The 21,750-nt window shown below is 35.6% G+C and overlaps 2 protein-coding genes across 2 annotated transcripts; one reads left to right on the top strand and one right to left on the bottom strand.

The window, feature by feature from the left end:
• Positions 1-485: 485 nt before the first annotated feature.
• Positions 486-7,247, bottom strand: vtna (vitronectin a). The gene is given in 8 exon segments (NM_001020672.1): positions 486-895; positions 1,688-2,140; positions 4,256-4,408; positions 4,506-4,662; positions 5,149-5,288; positions 6,552-6,896; positions 6,974-7,093; positions 7,171-7,247. Coding segments are annotated over 8 exon segments (1,545 nt in total). The 5' UTR covers positions 7,226-7,247; the 3' UTR covers positions 486-773.
• A 2,407-nt stretch (positions 7,248-9,654) lies between these two features.
• sarm1 (sterile alpha and TIR motif containing 1) lies at positions 9,655-19,875 on the top strand. The gene is given in 8 exon segments (NM_001130596.1): positions 9,655-10,417; positions 10,760-11,378; positions 13,695-13,907; positions 14,007-14,098; positions 14,448-14,774; positions 16,646-16,835; positions 19,378-19,499; positions 19,660-19,875. Coding segments are annotated over 8 exon segments (2,142 nt in total). The 5' UTR covers positions 9,655-9,959; the 3' UTR covers positions 19,781-19,875.
• The last annotated feature ends 1,875 nt before the right edge of the window (positions 19,876-21,750 follow it).

Genomic DNA, 21,750 nt, shown 5'->3' with positions numbered 1-21,750 from the left:
CAGCAATTATGCAGGAAATAACTTTCTTATATATATATATATATTTTTTTTTTTAAATGCACCTGGCTTGGAATAATTTGACAGGTACTTCCTGTGTCTTTTCTCTTAAGGCTGTATATGTTCCTGTGCAATGGCATGTTTTGGTTTTTGGCCTCTCTATGCATGATAAATGAGGATCAGTCTTTACATGCATCCCTAAAGAGCAGTTGTTCTTGGCAGAATGACTCTGATCATGTAATATGAGGTTATGTAGATAAACTTTGCCTTATAAAACTGCCTGCTATTGGCAGTAGACTAAGAATGGAGCATGAAACCACAATAAACAGATAACGTGTGTCAAAACATTGACTGGAAATGTTCATGACATTGGTTGTTGGCAGTAAAAACCACAAGAAACTGTCTTTAACTGTGCCGATTAAGATAAAAGCCAAAAAGTGAAAGCAATTCCTGTTAATACGGTGTAATTAAGAGAACTTTCAAAGGCATTGATGTTTATTGAAGATTGCAGACGATCTTTTTATTTTCATATTAGTACAATTCTAATATGATCAAATCCATATATTGGTTCATTAAAGCTGTTATACTTTGAATAAAAATTACATGATGACTGAGCATGAGTAAGAATATAACTCAGAGTAGTTCCTACGGTGGCCTGTAAAACATTATGAATAGCGTCTTTCTATTAGTGTGAAAACCAGCACAGATATTGTATAAAGGAACTTATTTTTGTTGTATGATAAATACTATTGAATGGCAGTGTTTTATAGATGGACTCATCGTTTTTCTGCTCCCGACGTGTCTTTGCAGCCAAGCCAGTATTTTCCAATAGGTCTTGGGTATGGAGGGTTGGCATAGTCAACACGCTTCGTTTGGAGATTCACTCTGTAATACTTATCTGTAAAAAACAAATATGAAAATGTCACCTGAATACAATATAATGGATTAGAGTAGAATAAAAATGATATCTGAAAGCAATTATTATCGTTTTCAGTTTCTACATGACAGAAAATAATTCAATTTTAATATTAAATATTATAGAAAGGCATAACTACAGTGTAGACTAATATACTATATTTTATATAGTATACATTTCAAATCATACAGTCAAGTCATTAAAGAAAATTAAAGAGCAGATTAATTCTGATTAAAGAGTTCAAATAACTATAACTATTATTTTACTGTAAATATAATATAATATAACATTATACACTAATAAAATTCGGTCAATTGTTAAATAAAATAAAATAACAGATTAATTCAGATTAAATAATTCCAATAATAATTTGTGACTATATTACTTTAAATATAATATAATATAATATAATATAATATAATATAATATAATATAATAAAATATATTATATAATATAATGTAATACAATGTAATATAAAATAGTAATGTAAAATAATAAAATAAAATAAAATAAAAATAAAATAATAAATAATAAAACATAATATAATAAAATATAATATGATATAATATAATATAATAAAATATAATATAACATAATATAATATAATATAATATAATATGATATAATATAATATAATATAATATAATATAATATAATATAATATAATATGATATAATATAATAAAATATAATATAATATAATAAAATATATTATATTATATTATAATGTGATGTAATATATTATGATATAATATTTTCATTCATTTCCATTACCTCCTTTGAAGAAATAGACACTCTGTAAAGGCTGACTCCTGCGCAGTATGTTGTAGACGATGTCTTCAGTAGGCTTGTATCTGTAGTCATAATCGTAGTCATTTTGTCTGTCATAATAGTAGTCTCTGCGTCTGTCTTGGTCTCGCCACCTGTCCTGCCCAAACCTCTGACTGAACTCCTGCCCAATGCTGATTCCCCTTTCAGCCATGCTCTCCCAGTAGGGTGATCTGTTCTGTCTGCGTCTGGAGCCCCACTGCTGCCCATAACGCTGGTCCCACTGCTGCCCATATTGCTGACCCTGCTGCTGGTCCCAGTCCTGACGATTTCTGTCCTGGCGCCTTCTGTTTTGCCATCTCGGAGTGACGTAGAGTCTGCCGACTAGCACAGCATCTACTGGGGATTTGATACCAATCCAGTCTCTGTTGATGAAGTGATGGCCGTGATGACTCTGAGCTGGAGGAATGGAAGTAGTATATGTTTACACACCATGTGTGAATTCATCAGCTCCATTTCCATCCCAGTTCTAATACATTACTCATTAGCATTTCTGTGTGGTTTTAACGACTTCAAATACATCTTATAAAATCATTTGAGTTTGGATTTCATCAGAAATATTGTTGTTGACATGAAAAAAGTAATTTAAAATGCAGTAAATGGTTAAACATTGCGTCGTTACAATTTGTATTCCTACATTTCTAAGCAAAATCACAAAAAAATCTATGTCCAGTGGTGACTCTCTAATTTAGCATAATTTAATAAATTTCAACTCTTCTAAATTAAAAAGGAAAATCATTAAATCGTTAATAAATACCACAGCCCTAATTTTAAAAGAGTTTTGTTTTTTTGATAAATGGCAATCATTTTTTTGTATCCATATAATTTTAAATACATAGCAACTTGATCCATTTTGTCACTGAAAACCATGTGGTCTGGTGTGACATTATAATTTAAGTTTAAATGTGCAATTCCAATGAAAACTTTAATTAAATGAAGGACCCTTTTAAAGATCATGTTACTGAAGCCCTTTTAAGCTCATAATGTGCACCTGTTAAGTTTTGTCTCATAATTTTTCACATAGTTAACTTTTTTTTTGGAACCACTGTAAAATTATTATATTTTGTTAAACTTTGGTGACACCTCTATTTATTGAAAATATTGAACAAGTATGACAAGTCATGAAGCAAAAAAATATTATTTAGAATTTCATATAAAATAGGACTAAATAAAGATAAGTGTCCAACAATGAAGATAAATCCCTCTCAAGCTATTTGTATATACAGTTGAAGTCAGAATTATTAGCCCTCCTGTTTATTTATTTCTCCAATTTCTGTTTAACCGAAAGAAGACTTTTCCTAAACTTAATAACTTAATAATAACTTAATAGTTTTGATAACTCATTTCTAAAAACTGATTTATTTTATCTTTGTCATGATGACAGTAAATAATATTTGACTAGATTTTTTTCAAGACACTTCTATACAGTGACATTTAAAGGCAATTTAAATGTAATTAGGGTAATTAGGCAAGTCATTGTATAACGATGGTTTGTTCAGTAGACAAAAAATATAGCTTAAATGGGTAATAATTTTGACTTCAAAATGTTTTATAAACTATTAAAAAATGCTTTTGTTCTAGCCAAAATAAAACAAATAAGACTTTCTCCAGAAGAAAAAACATTATCAGACATACTGTAAAAATGTCCTTGTTCTGTTAAACATTATTTAGGAAATATTTGAAAAAATAAAAAAAAATCAAAGGGGGTTTAATCATTCTGATTGCAACTACAAAATAAAAAATGGTGAGAGAATTGTTTTTCTTCAAAAATTTTATTATACAAAAACATATTACTGCCTATCTGTCAACTACGCATATATTACTAAAGTAATATCTATATAACTTTAAAAGTGTTTTATTTTTTTTAAAGTACAGTGTCATTTCGTGACTGAAAGGGAATTTAACGTGGTCCCTGACCTTTTTCCCCTGCTAATTGTGAATAGAAAAGTCAGAATTGTGAAATTGAAATATTCATACTCATAATTCATACTCATAATGAATTCTTCCTTATTCTTCAATTATGTCATACAGCCTTGTCTTGTAACTTTACAGATATTTTACATGCGTAAACAGCAACATTACAGACTAAAGGAAGCACAATAGAACCACTTTGTTGATGTTGACAGCATGCTAGAATGTGACCCTTGACCGTAAAACCTTATCATATCTTAAGTCATTTGTTGCATAGGAATACCTTTTATCGGTCAAAGTTATAATTTTTTTGATGCCAAAAATCATTTTGTAACTTTCCTCATAAATATATCAAAACTTAATTTTTGATCAATAATATACAGTGCTGAGAACTTCATTTGGACAACTTTACAGGCAATCTTTACATTGTTTAACCCCAGATTCCAGATTTTAAACAGTTGTATCCGGGCCAAATATTATCCTAAAAAAACATACAACACTGCAAAGCTTATTTATTTAGATTTCAGATGACATACAAAATTAAATTAATAAATAAAAATCAACACGTATGACTGGTTTTGTGGTCCGGGGTCAGAAATTTACCTCCACCAAAAAGCTGGTTGAAATGCTCAGTCCATCGGTCGTAGTATATATCGGTGTATCTTCTGAAGAGCATTGAGGGAGATCTCAGTGACATCTTAATGCATTCCTCATGGGATGGCTGGTGCTTGAACTCATAATGGTAATATTGATCTCCTGTAAAGTAGGAATGTACGGTTTCACCAATGTACATGAAATTAAAGTTCACCAGTGTACATTTAAATTCAATCCATTCTTAAAAGGCAGGACTGACCCTTAAAAAAATAAACCTTCTCTTTGCCATGATGGCTGTGTGCAGGAGTGGCAAAGGCAGCGTCCAGATGATCCGGTATCTTCTCAAATCCCACAGCTATGTCTCGTGGGAAGTCATCATCTAATACACCATCATCAAACCTCCAGTATTTATTACCCTGGGGATCATATAGTATTATTCATACATTCATTTTTCTTTCGGCTTAGTCCCTTTATTAATCTGGGGTCACCACAGAGGAACAAACCGCCAACTTATCCAGAATATGTTTCACGCAGTGGATGCACTTCCAGCTGCAACCCATCACTGGAAAACATCCATATACACTTATTTACGCACAAACATTAGGGACAATTCAGCTTGCCCAATTCACCTATACCACATGTTTTTGAACTTGTGGGGTAAACCGGAGCACCCGGAGGAAACCCATGCGAACACGGGGAGAACATGCAAACTCCACACAGAAATGCCAAATATAATATTATGCTCAATCATTTACAATCTTGAAGTGAAGCAAGTTTATTAATTCCCAACAATACAATTAAATATAACGCTATATGTTATATATTTCAGATATTTTAAATGACATTTGATTAATGTATAAAGATTGTCTGCCTTACAGATATAAATCTGAAGTCATCCATACCTTGAAGATGTATGTTTTTCCTTGGCAGTTTATGCGAGTGAAAGCAGCATCAATTGGACCTTTTATTCCCCAGATGTCTTCGATGAGCTTTGGGTAACCCGGTAATACCGATTTCTCGTCTAGCTCAAAAAAATATTCACCTGGCGACATAAATGAATATCATTTTAAATGAGCAAAAAATGTGTAAAAGCATAAGTATAAGTGGTAAGAGCCCTGAATTTGTGAAAGTAATGTAATCATTTTATTTTATTATGTATTATTTTTGGTCTGTTTTTTTGTCAGCTGTTGTGCTGCCACCTATGGAGCATACTAGTCACTGCACTGTAGGAGAGTCAATATCAGCTGAACCTAATCAGCAAGAAGCATGCCAGTGGGTAGAAACTCAAACGCTACTTTGGAAGACATTGAGAAAATGTTGTAAGATGTTTGTTTTGGAACCTGTTTGGGAAGCAAGAATAAAAAAGGATCGAGCAAGTGTCGTGCGTCTAAAAACAATACCTCCTGGTGACAGTGAAATCAACAAGGAATTCACTGTCCCAGCTAGTTCATGTTATCTCACGGTCCATTGACTTTATCGTAATAATAATTATCATGTTTACAAGCCTTTTGCACTATTTACTTTTACATTAAACTGTATTTTTTGCACTATTTACTGTTTTACATCTGCATAACTCTGGTTTGCGCTCAGTACCATTTGCCCTTAAGAGTAATTGTATTGTTTACCAAATTTTATTTTTTACTTATATTTTTACACTACATTTTACGTATAGTTGTACTTTTTGAAATTTATTTTAAAAACTCTAAGTTTTGTATTAATATTATAAGTGGCACCTAGGGTCTGAGAGTAATGCAATTTCGATTCTCTGTATGTCCTACATGTGGTTGAATTGACAATAAATCTGACTTTGACTTGACTTAAGCACAGTGCTAAATTTTAATAATGCATTATTACATTTTAATCTACACTGTAAAAAAATGTAATAACAAAAAGTCAAGGCAGCAAGTATATTTATTTTGCTTTAACTTATTTTAATTAGTCAATCACGTTTCAGCTCTTAATCTTTTAAGTTACACAAAGCTTAACCTAATATTTTTAGGCTGTCCGACTGATTTGACTTTGAGACGATTATAAAAGCTTATTTGATTCAACTAAAACATTTAAGGTAGCTAGAATTGTTTTTCAGTGTATGTATTGTTCATTTATGTTGGGAAATACATTAACTTGCAAAGCCATGCATTGTAAAGTATTACCAAACATCCTGTAAAGTCAGAACTCAAACTTCAAAAGTCCAAAAAATGCTTTCATTGACAAATTGGCAATATTATTATTATTAAAAATAAGTCCAACTGAGGTATAAAGTAATATTGTAAACTTTTAAAATTTTTGTTCATCTCTGCTGTACCTCTGAATGCATATATAGAGCCATTTTTGAGCTGCATGAAGGCATCAAAGGGTCTGCCGCTGCACACCTCTGCATCAGGGTCTTTGGCTTTAGTTGGTGTGGGCTGAGCAGTTGTGGTTGCACCTGGTGTTGTGGCAGGGTTTTTATTGGTTGGAGTGGCAGCAGTGGCAACGACTGGTGTTGGCTCATTCGCTGTATCCAAAACTGGTGTTACCATGCTGGATATTTCCAAAGGAGATGGAGACAAAACTCTGACCTGCGGTCTAGATCTGATTGGAACCTCTGTGCTGTTTGTTTCCTCATCATAATCATCCTCGGGGTGAGAAGGAAAGGTGTCTCCACGAGCTGAAACATAAACAGTTTATCATTTGGACATGTTTAGGGTTCATGTGAATTAATGGGTATTTTAAGACGACACTTACCCTTGATACGACATAAGGACTCATAGTCGGTGCAGCAGCTCTTGTAGTATGTGCACATCGAGTCACACTGACAGCTTTTGGTGGCGTCAAACCCATTTTCACAGCGCTCAATACATGACTCTGAAAGAAAGAAGACTGCATATTCAAGATAACGCAGAAAATGTAACAAAGAAACTGTGCATTCTTCTTATTCTTACCTTCAGCCGCGTCTGCAAAAGAAAGCAGTACGAGAAGCAGAAGAAAAACCCTCATCCTGGTGTTTCACAGAGAATGTGACTGAAAAACAGACCATCTGGGGAAAGAGAAATCAGTGGATCAATAGATTTAGAGGTCACTCACCCTCTTTTGTTTACTTAAACTTATTTTCTTTGACTTAAACTTTTCTCTTTTACTTTTTATTGTCTTTCATCTTTGTTCAGTAAGCAGGACATACACGAAACACTCCTACACAAATATTGTAGTATACTTTAGTTTAATTTATGTAGTCATACAAACCTTAGCACAGCATTGGGTAATTACTACAGCATAGTGCTTTACTATTGTGTGCTTCAAAAACACTATAGTGTTTACCATATTTTTTCATGTGGGTGATCAAAGTAAAAAACAAATAATGCTTGTTTTCAACTTTCTAAAGTTATAAGGCGGGGTTCTCCTTTAGAAAAACATGAGAGTGAATTGCTCAAGATTTGGGACAACAACCCTGTCGACCTCTGTGAAGAGTGAATGATTAATAGACCACCATTCTCTAACATTATTCACTGATGATTTGAATTTAAACTTTAGTTTAGCTTACTTATTTGTTTCAAGAGTTTACACTTAGCTAATGATTGAAAATAAAGCTCATTTGGCATGCTTTCCCGGGAGAGAGCCCTGGGCTTATAGGATCCTCGAGCCCTGCTGCCCTGGGCTCGCTCTTGTTAGCAGAGCAAGATCGTAGTTTGAGCTCAAGTAGATCTCGATGAACTCCACTGCTTATTTCTGGCTAATGACAGATATAGGGATGGCTAAGGAGAGATATACAGCTTGCTAAGAACTTGACTATGTTGCCAATTTCGGTATGTTGAATTTACTTAGGTTGCGTATTTTTTGGACTGTGCAAGGAAACCAAAGAACCCGGGGAAAACTCACACGAGTACAGGGAGAACGAGCAAACTCTGCACAGAAATGTTGACTGGTTTAGTAGGGACTTTAACCAGAGACATTCTTGCTGGGGGGCAACAGTGCTAATCCCTGGGCCACTGTGTCACCTATCTAGGACGGAGGGGGAGTAGGGGTGAGTGGGGTAAGACAAAGATACTGCATTAAGAATCTGGTTGTTTATAGTGAGTTAGGAATGATCTGATTTATGAATCAACTGTAAGCTAATGTGGGACCAGCTGTGGACAATTAGTTTATATTTAATCTTCACTTATTTTGACTACTGAACAGATAAAAAAAATGTTACTGATGGGTGTTATATGCAGTGATTAAAAAGAGTTTACACACTGAGCAAAACAGGCTGACTGTAGAAACCTCATGAATATTTAAGTGGCTCATAAGTGAGGTAGTTTTTGTGATTGTTTGTAGATGAGTGTTGCTATGGTGCAGTTTTCCTGCACAATTGGGCTCTTTTAAAAATGCAGTTGCAGGAAAAAATATGAAATTTTGTGTGTTTTTGACTACTTTTGTAACATGTTGCAGTTGCCAAAATGTCTCTTTCTTGCAAATACAAAATAAAAACTCAATCTTTTTAATAATATCAATGGTTCTGAAAGTTACGTAGAATAATTGTTTGGTGTGCATAGACAGTGAGTAGGCTACTTTAACACAAATACTGTATCTAAAATAAGTATCACAAAATATCAAATAAGTCTAAAATAAGGCGTCCATCCAGCCACTGACAAACCCCTGGGTAGGGTTTGGGGTGGGGTTAGGTAAGCTTATTAAAAAGCATTGGATGCAGCTCAGATTGCACTGCACCAGGTCTGCATGCAGACCCAAGAAACTCAAATAGGTTTTGAACAAGTAAAGGTTTTTGGGTGAACTAGCGTTAACAGGGATCAAACACAGTTAGCTCAGAAAAAAAGTTTTCATAACATAAATCTTTAAGTAATTATAAGTGACAAGCTAATAAAACGCCCTTTATCTGGGCAGTGAAAGCCACCTAATTAAATATAGCACCTGACAACAAGAGGCATTCAGAAATGTGCTGCTGATGTTATTTAAACTTTAAATATTTGCAATAAGTTAACATTAGTGGCTAAAGGCTATATGGCATTTGGGCTGAAACCGCAATGAGCATTTATGAGGTTAACAGCCTAATTGTTTAGTTTAGACAATTTAGTACTAAGCACAAATCAGTCGACTCGTTGCCTCAAATGTAATCATGTAACAGCGCGTTTTCGTCTTTCTCCAGCAGGGGGAACCCAACACTGAACAGCACATGCCTGTGATGCTGAGGCAGATCCTCCACATCCACATCATCTACAAACACTGGGCGGGTCTACAAGCGGACACTAAGGATGCTCGAAGATCCTTTATCAACAAGCGTGACTATTTAAAATTTAACGCATTCAGATTGCTTTTTCAAAACAAATAACTACAACTTCAGTTGGCTTTCTCAATGGACTCTGTGAGGGTGGGAAAAGGAGAGTGGAAACAGTCGTCTTTGTCTGACAATTTACAATCGACTTCCAGTGTACAGCAATACAAGCCGGCGAATGTCTATATTTCCTCAAAATACCAAGATTCAGCATGCTATTTAGGTTTTAAATAACCGTCGCGGTCTCCTTCTGAAGGTGGATTGATCACAAAGGCTCTGACGTCATTTGTGTTTATATTTTGTTTCTGACATCAGCGGGATAATGTGCTGTGATGATAACAGTCGCTGATAATCAATTATCTCGCATAAGAGTGCAGCTAATAAAGGGAATGAGTTAAATTTCCGTCACAGTCGATAAACAAAGAAACATAAGAACGATTGTAGCAACAGACAATCAGCTGGTAGATGTTTTTGTCCCTCGTCGTTTACCTTAGCAAGATTTGCCGTTATCTCTCCATGTTTAGCTCCGACAGGCTCACGGTTCCCGAATATGTCAGTAGTCGGCTGCACAACCGCAGGACGGCCCCCGACCCCAGGGCTGTGTCCCCGGGGATCAGCACCGACGTCCAGGCCGTGTTGGACGGCTCTCTCCCCGCGTTGCGCTCTGCTATCAGAACACTGAGGTCTTCCAAAGACACGGGGGACTTGGAAGAGACCCGCCGGGCCATTGCTGAGACTTTCCAGCTGGTTGAGGAGGCCTGGGTCTTGCCCACAGTGGGCCGACGGGTAGCGGAGGAGATCTGCAACAGAATCCGGCTGGATGGCGGTTTGGAGCTGCTCTTGCAGTTGATGCAGACTCCTGCTGTGGAAATCACATACGAGTCTGCCAAACTGCTTGAACAGATACTGGTGTCAGAAAACAGGTGAGGAACGTTTCAGAGGAAGTGTGGTTTTTGTTCATGTGGGCCTTTAAAAGTATTAAAAAAACATTTCAAAGACGGACACAGTTTGAAAAATTTTAGTACATTTTGAGTGTTGCTATTTTTGTGAGCATAAGATCAATTCATGTGTCCAATAAAAATCCTATTGCGATTACAGTAAAAAGTAAATTCAAAAGTCATGTATCATTCATTTGTAGGGGCCATCTGGTGTGATTATATTATATTATATTATATTATATATAGTTAGTTTGTTGTTGGATTAAAAGCTTACATCAGAATTATTGCATATGCATCTCAGTAATTGTATATGAACATTTTCTCCAGGGATTATGTTGCACGTATGGGGCTCGGCGTCATCCTGAACCTGACCCGTGAGCAGGAGGATGCCCAGCTGGCACGGAGCGTGTCTGGCATCCTTGAGCACATGTTTAAACACACAGAGGAAACATCTGCACAGCTCATCACCAATGGGGCGCTGGACACCATCCTGTACTGGTGCCGTGGCACAGACCCCACCGTCCTGCGACACTGTGCTGTCGCCCTGTCAAACTGTGCCATGTACGGCGGCCACCGATGCCAGCGTCTAATGATCGAGAAGCAGGCGGCAGAATGGCTGTTTCCTCTGGCGTTCTCCAAAGAGGACGAGCTGATCCGCTTTCATGCCTGTCTGGCGGTGGCTGTGCTGGCTGCTAATAGAGAGATGGAGAAAGAAGTAGTGAAGTCTGGCACTCTGGAGCTGGTGGAGCCCTTTATTGCGTCGTTAGACCCGGATGAGTTTGCGCGTAACATGCTGGACAGCGCAGACAGCATGCAGGGCAGAACGGCTGCAGATCTGCAACACCTGCTGCCTCTGCTGGATGGCACACGTCTGGAGGGCAAATGCATCGCTGCTTTTTACCTGTGTGTGGAGACTAGCATCAAATCACGACAACGTAATACCAAGGTCAGGCAGAAACTAGACTCTACAAGATTTCTAGGTTTTCATTTTGGTGCTATTCTTGACAGTATATATAATCTGTATAACAGTACAAGCTATTAATAATTTTAGATACAAATAAAATAAAATGTTTTTATATATATTAACAAGCATACAAATTCTAAAAATAATTTGCTTTAATTATAGATTAAGAGTACAAAGACAGAGTTAATTATATTTAAAAAACACAGTTAGGGCGACGCAGTGGCGCAGTAGGTAGTGCTGTCGCCTCACAGCAAGAAGGTTGCTGGGTCGCTGGTTCGAGCTTCGGCTCAGTTGGCGTTTCTGTGTGGAGTTTGCATGTTCTCCCTGCGTTAGCGTGGGTTTCCTCCGGGTGCTCCGGTTTCCCCCACAGTCCAAAGACATGCGGTACAGGTGAATTGGGTAGGCTAAATTGTCATTAGTGTATGAGTGTTAGTGTGGATGTTTCCCAGAGATAGGTTGCGGCTTTAAGGGCATCTGCTGCATAAAAACTTGCTGGATAAGTTGGCGGTGCATTCCGCTGTGGCGATCCCGGATTAATGAAGGGACTATGCCGACAAGAAAATGAATGAATGAATGAAAATCCAGTTAGTTTCAGCTTTCTTCTTCAGAAAAAAAAAATGTTAGGTAATAGGGATGCTCCGATTGATTGGCCGGAGATCGGTATCAGCCGATAATCACATTTTATGACTTGATTGGTACTCTCTAATCTGGCTGTTCACACTGACCAATTGCAAGTGTTCATTTAAGTGTTTACAAGCAGAGGAAGATCCATTTGAACTTCTTACACATCAAATATGCGCTACAAACTTTTTCTTCATTGAAACTGGTTGGATTCTCCTTCCCACATTTGCAGTATTTCCAAATGGCATTTTTAGCAATTTTTCTTACCAAATTTTTATCTGTCTTGTGTACTTTTTTATGCAAAGCTGCTTCTGACAATGACATGTTTACAATAAACTGTTATAAGAGACATGTTTAAGGGATTAAATGCAACATCCTTCATTTATTCTCTTAGGAAAGTAGAGATCTCCACTTAGTAATATACGTGGAGGGAAACGTTGCTTATTGCATTATACAGCTTGAAGCATCAGAATCAGTACTCTGTATTGATCACAATGACGAGGAATCGCTACTCTGTATCAGCTTCAGGAATCCTGATCGGAGCATCCCTATTAGGAAATATTTACTAGGGAAATGTTTTTTTAAAAAAGAATGACATTTTCACAGGGCTAATATTTTAGATTTCAAGTGTATATTTATGATAATAATTACAATCAGGGCTTTTTTGGCCCTCAGAGATAGCCTAAACCAGTGTTTCTCAACCACGTTCCTGGAGGACCATCAGCTCTGCACATTTTCCAAGTCTCCTTAACCAAACACACCTGATTCAGATCATCAGCACATTAGCAGAGGCTGCGTCCGAAACTGCATACTTCCATACTATATAGTACGCTAAAAACAGTATGCGAGCCGAGTAGTATGTCTGAATTCATAGAATTCGAAAATCAGTACGCGAGAAATACCTGGATGACCTATTACTTTCGGTGAGATTCTAAAGTGCATGTCTCCTGCATGCTGTGCTATCCCATGGTGCCTCGCGAGAGAATTCATGAATTGGAGTGAAGCGATGAAACTGATGTGTGTAGTTCATGTGACAATGACAAAATGGCAGATATAGTACGTCCAAATTCCATTCATACTGCTCACATTCACACTGTATAGAACATACTTTTTAAATGGCCGAGTAGTACGTTTAAATTCAAATACAGTACCTACTGAGTAGTAGGCTGTTTCGGACACAGCCAGAGACTGAAATACCAGTAATGGGTGTGACAGACAAAAAGAGATCCAAAACATGCAGTGCTGGTGGTTCTACAGGAACATGGTTGAGAACACTGGCCTAAACTATTGTAAAACAAGATTTTTTTTCGTAATTTTTAACATGATTAAAAATAGATAGACATTTAAGTTGCTAACTTTTTAACAACTACCAAATTAAAAATTTAAAACATTTAAATGTTGTTTTACACTAGTTAAACCCAATAAACCCACATTGTGCCCTAATGATGGTACATAATTTACATATTTACATTAATAAACCAAAGAAATAATTACCTTTTACATTAGTTATAATGTAATTATATTATAATTACATCAGTTGCATATTTATGCAGCAAATTTGATGTTTCAGAAATAATAAAGCGATTTTATTTGATTAAATTATAATTAGTAAAAAAGATTTTATTTAAATAATGCTGATATATGTTTCATGTAATATTTTCTTGGATCTTTGTTTAGATATTTCAGGAGATTGGTGCTGTTCAGAGTCTAAAGAGGATCGTCATGTACTCCAGTAATGCCACCGTCTGCTCTCTGGCTAAGCGGGCCTTAAAAATGATGAGTGAGGAGGTCCCGAGGCGCATCCTGTCATCTGTACCCAACTGGAAGAGTGGAGAGGTGCAGACCTGGCTGCAGCAGATTGGCTTCAGTGCATTCTCTGAACGCTTTCAGGTCTGTTGAGCTCACCAAAATGAAGCTGGAAGATGTGTTGATATCATGCAGGTGTTTCCTTCAGTTTTTAAACACAGTCTTGTGCACCACATCTCTCAGGAACTGCAGGTGGATGGAGATCTGTTGCTCAATATCACGGAACAGGATCTGATCCAGGATCTGGGCATGACGTCTGGGCTCACTCGCAAGAGGCTAGTGTTTCTCAGTGGTTGGACATTCTTGCATATTTATGCAAATTTTTTTACATGTATAATCATTTAAAGCATGCAGTTCTTTAGTTAACGGTGATCTAAAATCAATAAAATAAAAAGAATAAATAATTTCACAACAATAAGCTTCTAATAATGTTTACTAAATTGAGTGGCAGAGGTAGCTGTTAAGAAGATTTTAAATTTTTCTAATTCATTATTGGATCAAACTTACTATACATAGAATTATTATCCACACTAGTGACTGACAGCCACACAAAATCCAATTACAATCATCCAAAACGAAAACATTTATTATTATTGAAACAGTTCCATCTCACCCTCTCTACAGGTTTCTTCGAGATCTACGTGTGCTGAAAACCTACGCCAATTACTCCACATGTGACCCCAATAACCTGGCAGACTGGCTGGCTGATGCAGACCCTCGGTTCCGCCAATACACCTACGGCCTGGTTCAGTCAGGAGTTGATCGAAACAATATAGTCCACATCACAGACCAACAGCTGCTGACTGACTGCCATGTAGAGAATGGCATCCATCGTGCCAAGATCCTTTCTGCTGCCCGACGCCCATCTAAACCCTGCTTAACCGATTCCCAGCCTAAGGGCCCTGATGTGTTCATCAGTTACCGACGCACTACGGGTTCACAGCTTGCCAGGTCAGATCACACATAACATGCTTCAGCATGCTTTACATGTACATTAATTTATTTACTTACGCCGTTTCAGCATCTTTGTCTATATTGATGATAAGAACCAGTTAATTCATATATGATCATCTTAAAAGACAATTCGGTATCTTCAATTGACCTAACATGCATGTCTTTGGGCTGTTGGAGGAAACCAAAGTATCCGGTGTAAACACACACTGACACAGGGGTAACATGAAAACTTTTTTTTTTAATAATAGCACCTTAGATTACCCATTTTATTGCCATATATACAGTTAAAGTACAAGCTGTCCTGTGAAATTTAAATTCGTTGAAAAATATTTCCCAAGTGCTGTTTAAGAAGTTTTTCCCAACATTTAAAAAAATATTTCTAATAACTAATTTCTTTTATTTTTGCCATATCTATGTTAGGTTATTCAGGTAAGTCATTGATTTATAGTGTTTTGTTGTTATTGACTTTAAGTAAAAATGTTTCAAACATTTCTTTCCAGGCAAACTAAAAGAAAAAAGATATTTTCCAAAAGAAGAAAAAATATTACAGGAAATAATGTGAAATTTTTTTGCTATGGTAAATCTTAAACATACTGGGAAATATCTGTAAAAGGAAAAAAAAATTAAAAGGAGGGAGTTCCTGCTCTGCTAAGTGATAAAGTGATTCATTCAAAATGGCTTATATAATTATATAATATAAAATTAGCTTTATATTTTATATATATATATATATATATATATATATATATATATATATATATATATATATATATATATATATATATATATACACCAGTTTTGCTCTGAGGTGGAAAAATATTACGCTTTTGTTATTTATAAATAATTGTGTTGAATTTTATTATTAGTTGTTTATCGGTTAACTTGTTTTTGTATTTAACAAGACTATACATAATGTAATGGAGAATAAGAAACTACAGATTTTGTCAGTATAGATCCAACAAACAAAAAAAGCACATCCTCCTTATTTATTAATGTTAGTATCAACAAAAACAGAGTAAGCCTTCTGTGTAGACTAAAACAGGTTTCTGAGTCTTCTGAAAGGATTTGGGTGATCCTGAAAGTCTTAAAGGGGTGGTCCAGAGTGAATTTTTAAGGCTTGGTTGTGTTTACATGGTGCAAAGCAATGTGTGCTCACGCTTCATTTGTAAAAATTACATTATTTGTTATATATATCTTATTTGATTATATACAGCTAATCTGCTAACACGAAAAAATATGACATATGTCATATTTCTTAATTCCTCCAAAAGCCTGCCCTCAAGAGCTTCTGATTGGCCAGCTAACATGATGGCAGCGTCACACCTCTACTAGCACATGCTTTGCCTCTGCTGTGTAAATACTGTCAGTCAGTGTAACTGTAAATGACCTCTCAAATGTTAGCTATATCTTTTTTTAAATATTCTCTGGAACATAATTAAAATTAAACTACAAACACTTCTGTCTTTGTGTTGTGTCCTTTGCAAGCCCAAAATACAGAAACAGAAGAAGCTCTGTGAAATAGCAGCGTTTGGACTGCATTTTAGCTTTCTGTGCTATAACATTACAGCGCCTCCAGCCACGCCCCTTCGCTGCATGGGGATTATGACATCAATTACCCGGATGTTTTTTTTGTAGTCCCCAAACTTCGTTCGCTGTAGGCTTTGCTAAGCTAACTCTGTAAAAGACAAAGGCTCCCTTTGTATTGAACCTTGAGCATATTACATTCAGAGATGTTGTTTATGTTAACACAGCTACATTACACATTTTTAAATATGATATAATATTGGACAACCCTTTAATTGTTAATTGGTTCATAAAATAAATTGAAATGCAGAGGATAAAGGACTGTCTCTTCTGTTTCTCTGCAGCTTGCTAAAGGTGCACTTACAGTTACGTGGCTTCAGTGTCTTCATCGACGTGGAGAAGCTGGAAGCAGGCAGGTTTGAGGAGAAGCTGATCACAAGCGTCCAGAGAGCACGCAACTTCATTTTAGTGCTGTCTGCCAATGCTTTGGACAAATGCATGGGTGACGTGGCTATGAAGGACTGGGTTCATAAGGTTAGATGCAGAAATCTCCATATATTAACACTATATGGTATACTATATTAACGTTATATTTTTTGCAATTTGATAACTTAGAGAGTTAAATTTAAGACTCTTAAGACATTTTTAAGACCATTATGAATGAAATTTTAGACCCATAAAGAGCTAAAGGCTAAATGGAAATGGCCCAGATGGAAAAGATTTTTATTTGCCCATCAAAAATATATATAATTTAATACATTTAATAATACAAAAATACATTTATGATAAAAATATAAATATTTTAGATTTTATCTCTTAGCTAAATATTTTAAATATTTTGTTAAAACAAGCAAGCTTTACTTGTATTCAAACACTTTTTTCCAACATAAACTTTCTTTAAAATAATTTTAAAAAATGAACAAATGTTTTAAAAGTTTTCAAAACTATAATAAACTAAATCTACAATCTGTCCAGGTCGGTGTCCAGCAGTAAATACAAGGAGAACTAATAAACAGATGTTACTGTAAGGTAAAAAATTAAACCATTATGATAAAGAGAGTAAAAATGACTTTTTTAAATAAAAAGTTTAAAGTTTTATTCAGATGATTGTTGGTGATTGTATGGGTTTTGGCCAGATTTGGTAGCAATACATGAACAAAGGAAAATTAAGACCTGTTTAAAAAAGATTCAAGACCAACAACACAATGGGCCCTATCATACACCCGGCGCAGTGTGGCGCAAGGCACGGCGCAATAGTCTTTTGGTAGTTTCAGCTTGGCGCAAGAGTCGTTTTGAGGCGTTGCGCTACGCTGTTTAAATAGAAAATGCATTAGCGCTCATTTTTGCGCCCATAGGCGTTCTGGTCTAAAAAGGAAGGCGTTCTGAGGCGCACTGCTGGCGCGTTGCTATTTTGAGAATCTATAATTGATTCTTCATTAGACCAAAGCTAACCCAGTCTAAACTCCGGCGCAGAGTTGCGCCTCGCTTACACACTGCTTAATACGCACAAGAGAGCAATAGGCAAATATCTTTTCATATGAAAAAATGTAAATATTAAGGATATATATAGTACATAATAAGAATAGATATAGAATATAAATATAAAGGATTAAATATTACAAAACATATTATTTTCTAGCCTACATAAATATGAAAAACCACTGCTTTTATGTCTTCTTCATCTCGGGAGGCTTTTTCAGTTCATTCATACCAATTTGCTTTTTGTATAATGTTATTATTATTAGCAGTATTATTTATTATATCCATATTTATATTTGTTTTATTAAAAACAAGCTTAGATTTGCCCACCTGTCAGGTTTTAGACCATATGGGGCACAGCATGTGTTTTAGGATATAACTCAGGTTTTTGGGCACATTTTGCTATTATTATTCATTTATTCGTTTGCTGGAAATTAGAACTGAATTTAGAAATAGTTTTGAAACGAATATTTGCGCTTAACAAACAAAAGTATTTATTTATAGACTAATTGATGTCTGTGCGTAAAGGTTTCCCTATCCAAGAGCGAAAGTGATCCATTATCTCTCATTCTCACGCAGTAGATGCTCTATTTAACAGTTTTCTGTAAAAAAACTGTTTACTGTTTGCTTGTGAAATGCTCATTTTTTCCACTTAGACTTACTTTGCGTCCTGTAAATAGCAAATGCGTTCTTGGCGCGACGCAGCTGACTCTTAAAGAGAATGGGAGATGAGACTCTAATTGGTTTATTCTCAAAACACACCTATAACTCATTAAGAAAATGAACTCAACCCTTTTAGAACATACGGCGTGGCGCAAGGCTGATTTCTTGTCCTTAAATTAGCAAAAACGCATCCTGACACGCCCTGAAGGCGTTTGCGCCCTGCGTTTTGCGCATGGACCGTCAAAATAAAGCCCAATATTTCAGTAAATTTAAGACTTTTTAAGGCCTAAAATTTAGATTTTGAGATTTAAGACTTTTTAAGACCCTGCAGAAACCCTGAACTTAGTTGAAATAAAACACACATCTATAATTCCCTGACATTACTAAATATGTGTATATTTCCTTCTAACATTAATTAAATTACAAAATACAAAAGAGTTAGATTTGTTTTCTACCTCGAACTTCCATAGCAATCAAAATGACCACATGCATTTTAGTTGTCGCGGACATTCATGGGTGCTCTAGTAGCCTAACTAGATTTATAGACTGTATTGCTAAAAAAAAAAAATTTAGGGTGATGACTTAATTTAATATGATGTCAGACTTTCAAGGCTTAATTTTAATATCTCAATAGAAGCTTTGAATGTAAATATGACGCAACAATATGACGTCTTTTACGAGAATGTTTACATTCTGACCGCTATGGTAATTCTAGTAGTTATAGAATTCTGATAGTTCCAGTGTCAAGTTACCAACAACTTACACACTCTCAAAGGCTTCCATCATTAGTCATTAAACCCCTATTTTATAACCGATGAATATTTTCTCAGAATACATCAAAACATTCCTGACGCCAACACACCTCAAAATGTGTTATTGTATATCTTTGTATCATCAATCTGCCATGCAAAGCTAAATATTTTGTTTTCCACAGGAGATCGTCACCGCTCTGAATGGAAAGAAGAACATTGTTCCTGTAACTGATAACTTTGTGTGGCCTGATCCAACCTCTCTGCCGGAGGACATGAGCACCATTCTAAAATTTAATGGCATTAAGTGAGTCAACACTCTGATTGACTAAACAACCTGTTGTTGTTACTTTTTGACACTTAATACATACCACTCTTGTAACTGGCAGTTACCAGATCAATGATAGCTTTTAATGACACTTGCGCTAATTTAATTGTAGAGGTAATGAATGCAAATCTCTTCACAGGTGGTCCCATGAGTATCAAGAAGCCACAATAGAAAAGATTCTGCGCTTTCTCGAGGGATGCCCAAGTCAAGAGAAACCAGATGGGGCAAAAACGGACAAAAAAGAGCCACAAAAGAAGTAGAACACTAGTTTAAAAGTCTTTTATCGCCTGTAATAAGTAGGTGTTTCAAATAATTACACCACAACACAACTGTTTACCCCTCAGAGGCCAGTGTTTCCTTCATATTCTTAATATATGCATGTAGCTGGTCTAATTCCTGTTGGGGATATATTTTGGGAAAAGAATGTAATTTACATTGGGATACAATAGAGCTTTAAAGGTTTGGACAAAATAGCAACATTTTGGTGAGATTTCACTTGTTAAAAAAAAAAAATCTTCACTTCCATTGTGTGGATTCCTATTGAAAGTACTGGATTTTGTCAATGAAAATTCACCAGACAACAGCAAATATGACCACAGTTTAATTAGATTGTTCTTATAAAATGAAAATGCTGTCATTTACTAAAGATGATTTGAAGAATGTTGGGAACCACTAGCCGTTTACATCTATAGTGTTTATTTTTCCTATTATAGAAGTCAATGGCTACCGTTGACAACATTCTTCAAAATATCTTCATTTGTGTTCAACATAAAAAGAAAGTTTTGGGAAACATTTGAGGGAGAGTAAATGATCATTTTGATTTTTGGAGTGAACTATCCTTTTAATGAACATTTGGAGTGAATTACTAGTACTGCATAATGGAAGTCGACAGCATAAGTGGCTTTAAATAACACTGAAAATACATCAGCTGCGCTAAAATAATAATTAATAATCATATAAACTTTGCTCCTAGAATTGAGGGCGATTTCTATTACTCAGGATTTATTGTATTTATGACATCAGCATAAAGCTAAGCATAGTCAATCCACTGTTATATACTAAATAGTCTTGCATTTAAGCATTAATAGATAGACTTTTGGAACATTAAACATAATTTTTTTAAATTTTCTTCAGTAGGCCCTTCATGGCTAACAAGTTTATGCTGTCGTTATAGTAAGTACCCTGCATCATTAACATTTTTCACTTCTGACAAATGTCCCAGCAGTTCATGAAACCCACATTAAATCATTATGGTTATTTATCTCCTCATGCAGTATTAACAAAAATAGCTCAAAACACTGCTTTAGAGGCTTTCTAAGGATTTGTGAAAATACTATACAGCTGCTTTGAGTCACAGATACGTTTTCAGCCACTGTGAGGATGCAAGGGGTCGAGGAAAATGCATTTAAGAACACTTCAAGCTTTATCCTGCTGTTAAACTCCCTACCGTTGCCTTATGATGTTTGTCTTTCAGGTGTAATACAGTGCGTCAAACCTGTATGAAATAATGTCCTTTTTTTCAGAATTAAACAGCAATAAAGCTCGTTTCAGAAAACATCTTTTTATTTTGTACTTCCATATTCCATTTAATCTAATCTAGCACAGAAATGCTGGGATAATGGATTTGATATTTTTTTAGACACAAAAAGCATTTTAGATTTTATTTTCACTTCCTGTTAGAAAACCACGCATACAAGCCATTATTGCACGAGTTTCTTCACAAATCCACATGACTCTCAGCTGTTTTTGCAGATTTGACATGTTTAGATCACAACCAACATGTGGAAGCCTCAAAGTTAATATTCACCAGTGAACCAGAGCGGTCTCCAGTTAACATTCTGAATGTCCAAATGTCAAAGCATTAGTTCACCCAAAAATGACACTTAGGTTGTAAATTATTACCCTAAAGTCATTACAATCCTTGAGATCTTCGTTCATCTCCAAAATGACAAAAAAACAAACCAAAAAAAAAGTAAAAATGTCTTTGTTCACTCGAGTCAGAATGTGGATTTACTATGAGCACAGACATTATTACAGGGTTTTAGGGGCACAAAAGTATTCTTGGAACTTCATCTAATTTCATTTGAACCCCTGAAGTCACATGGAATGTTCTGACAAAGTTTTTGGTTCCTTTTCTGGACTTTGAACATCTCAGGACCCTTGCTGTTTATGGACGAGAGAGCTAAAATATCTACATTTGTGTTTGGAAAATGAACAAGATCTCAGGGTA

This window comes from Danio rerio, chromosome 15 (genome assembly GCF_049306965.1).
Source record: "Danio rerio strain Tuebingen ecotype United States chromosome 15, GRCz12tu, whole genome shotgun sequence".
Classification (NCBI taxonomy): domain Eukaryota; kingdom Metazoa; phylum Chordata; class Actinopteri; order Cypriniformes; family Danionidae; genus Danio; species Danio rerio.
This window is presented reverse-complemented; position numbering and strand designations above follow the sequence as displayed.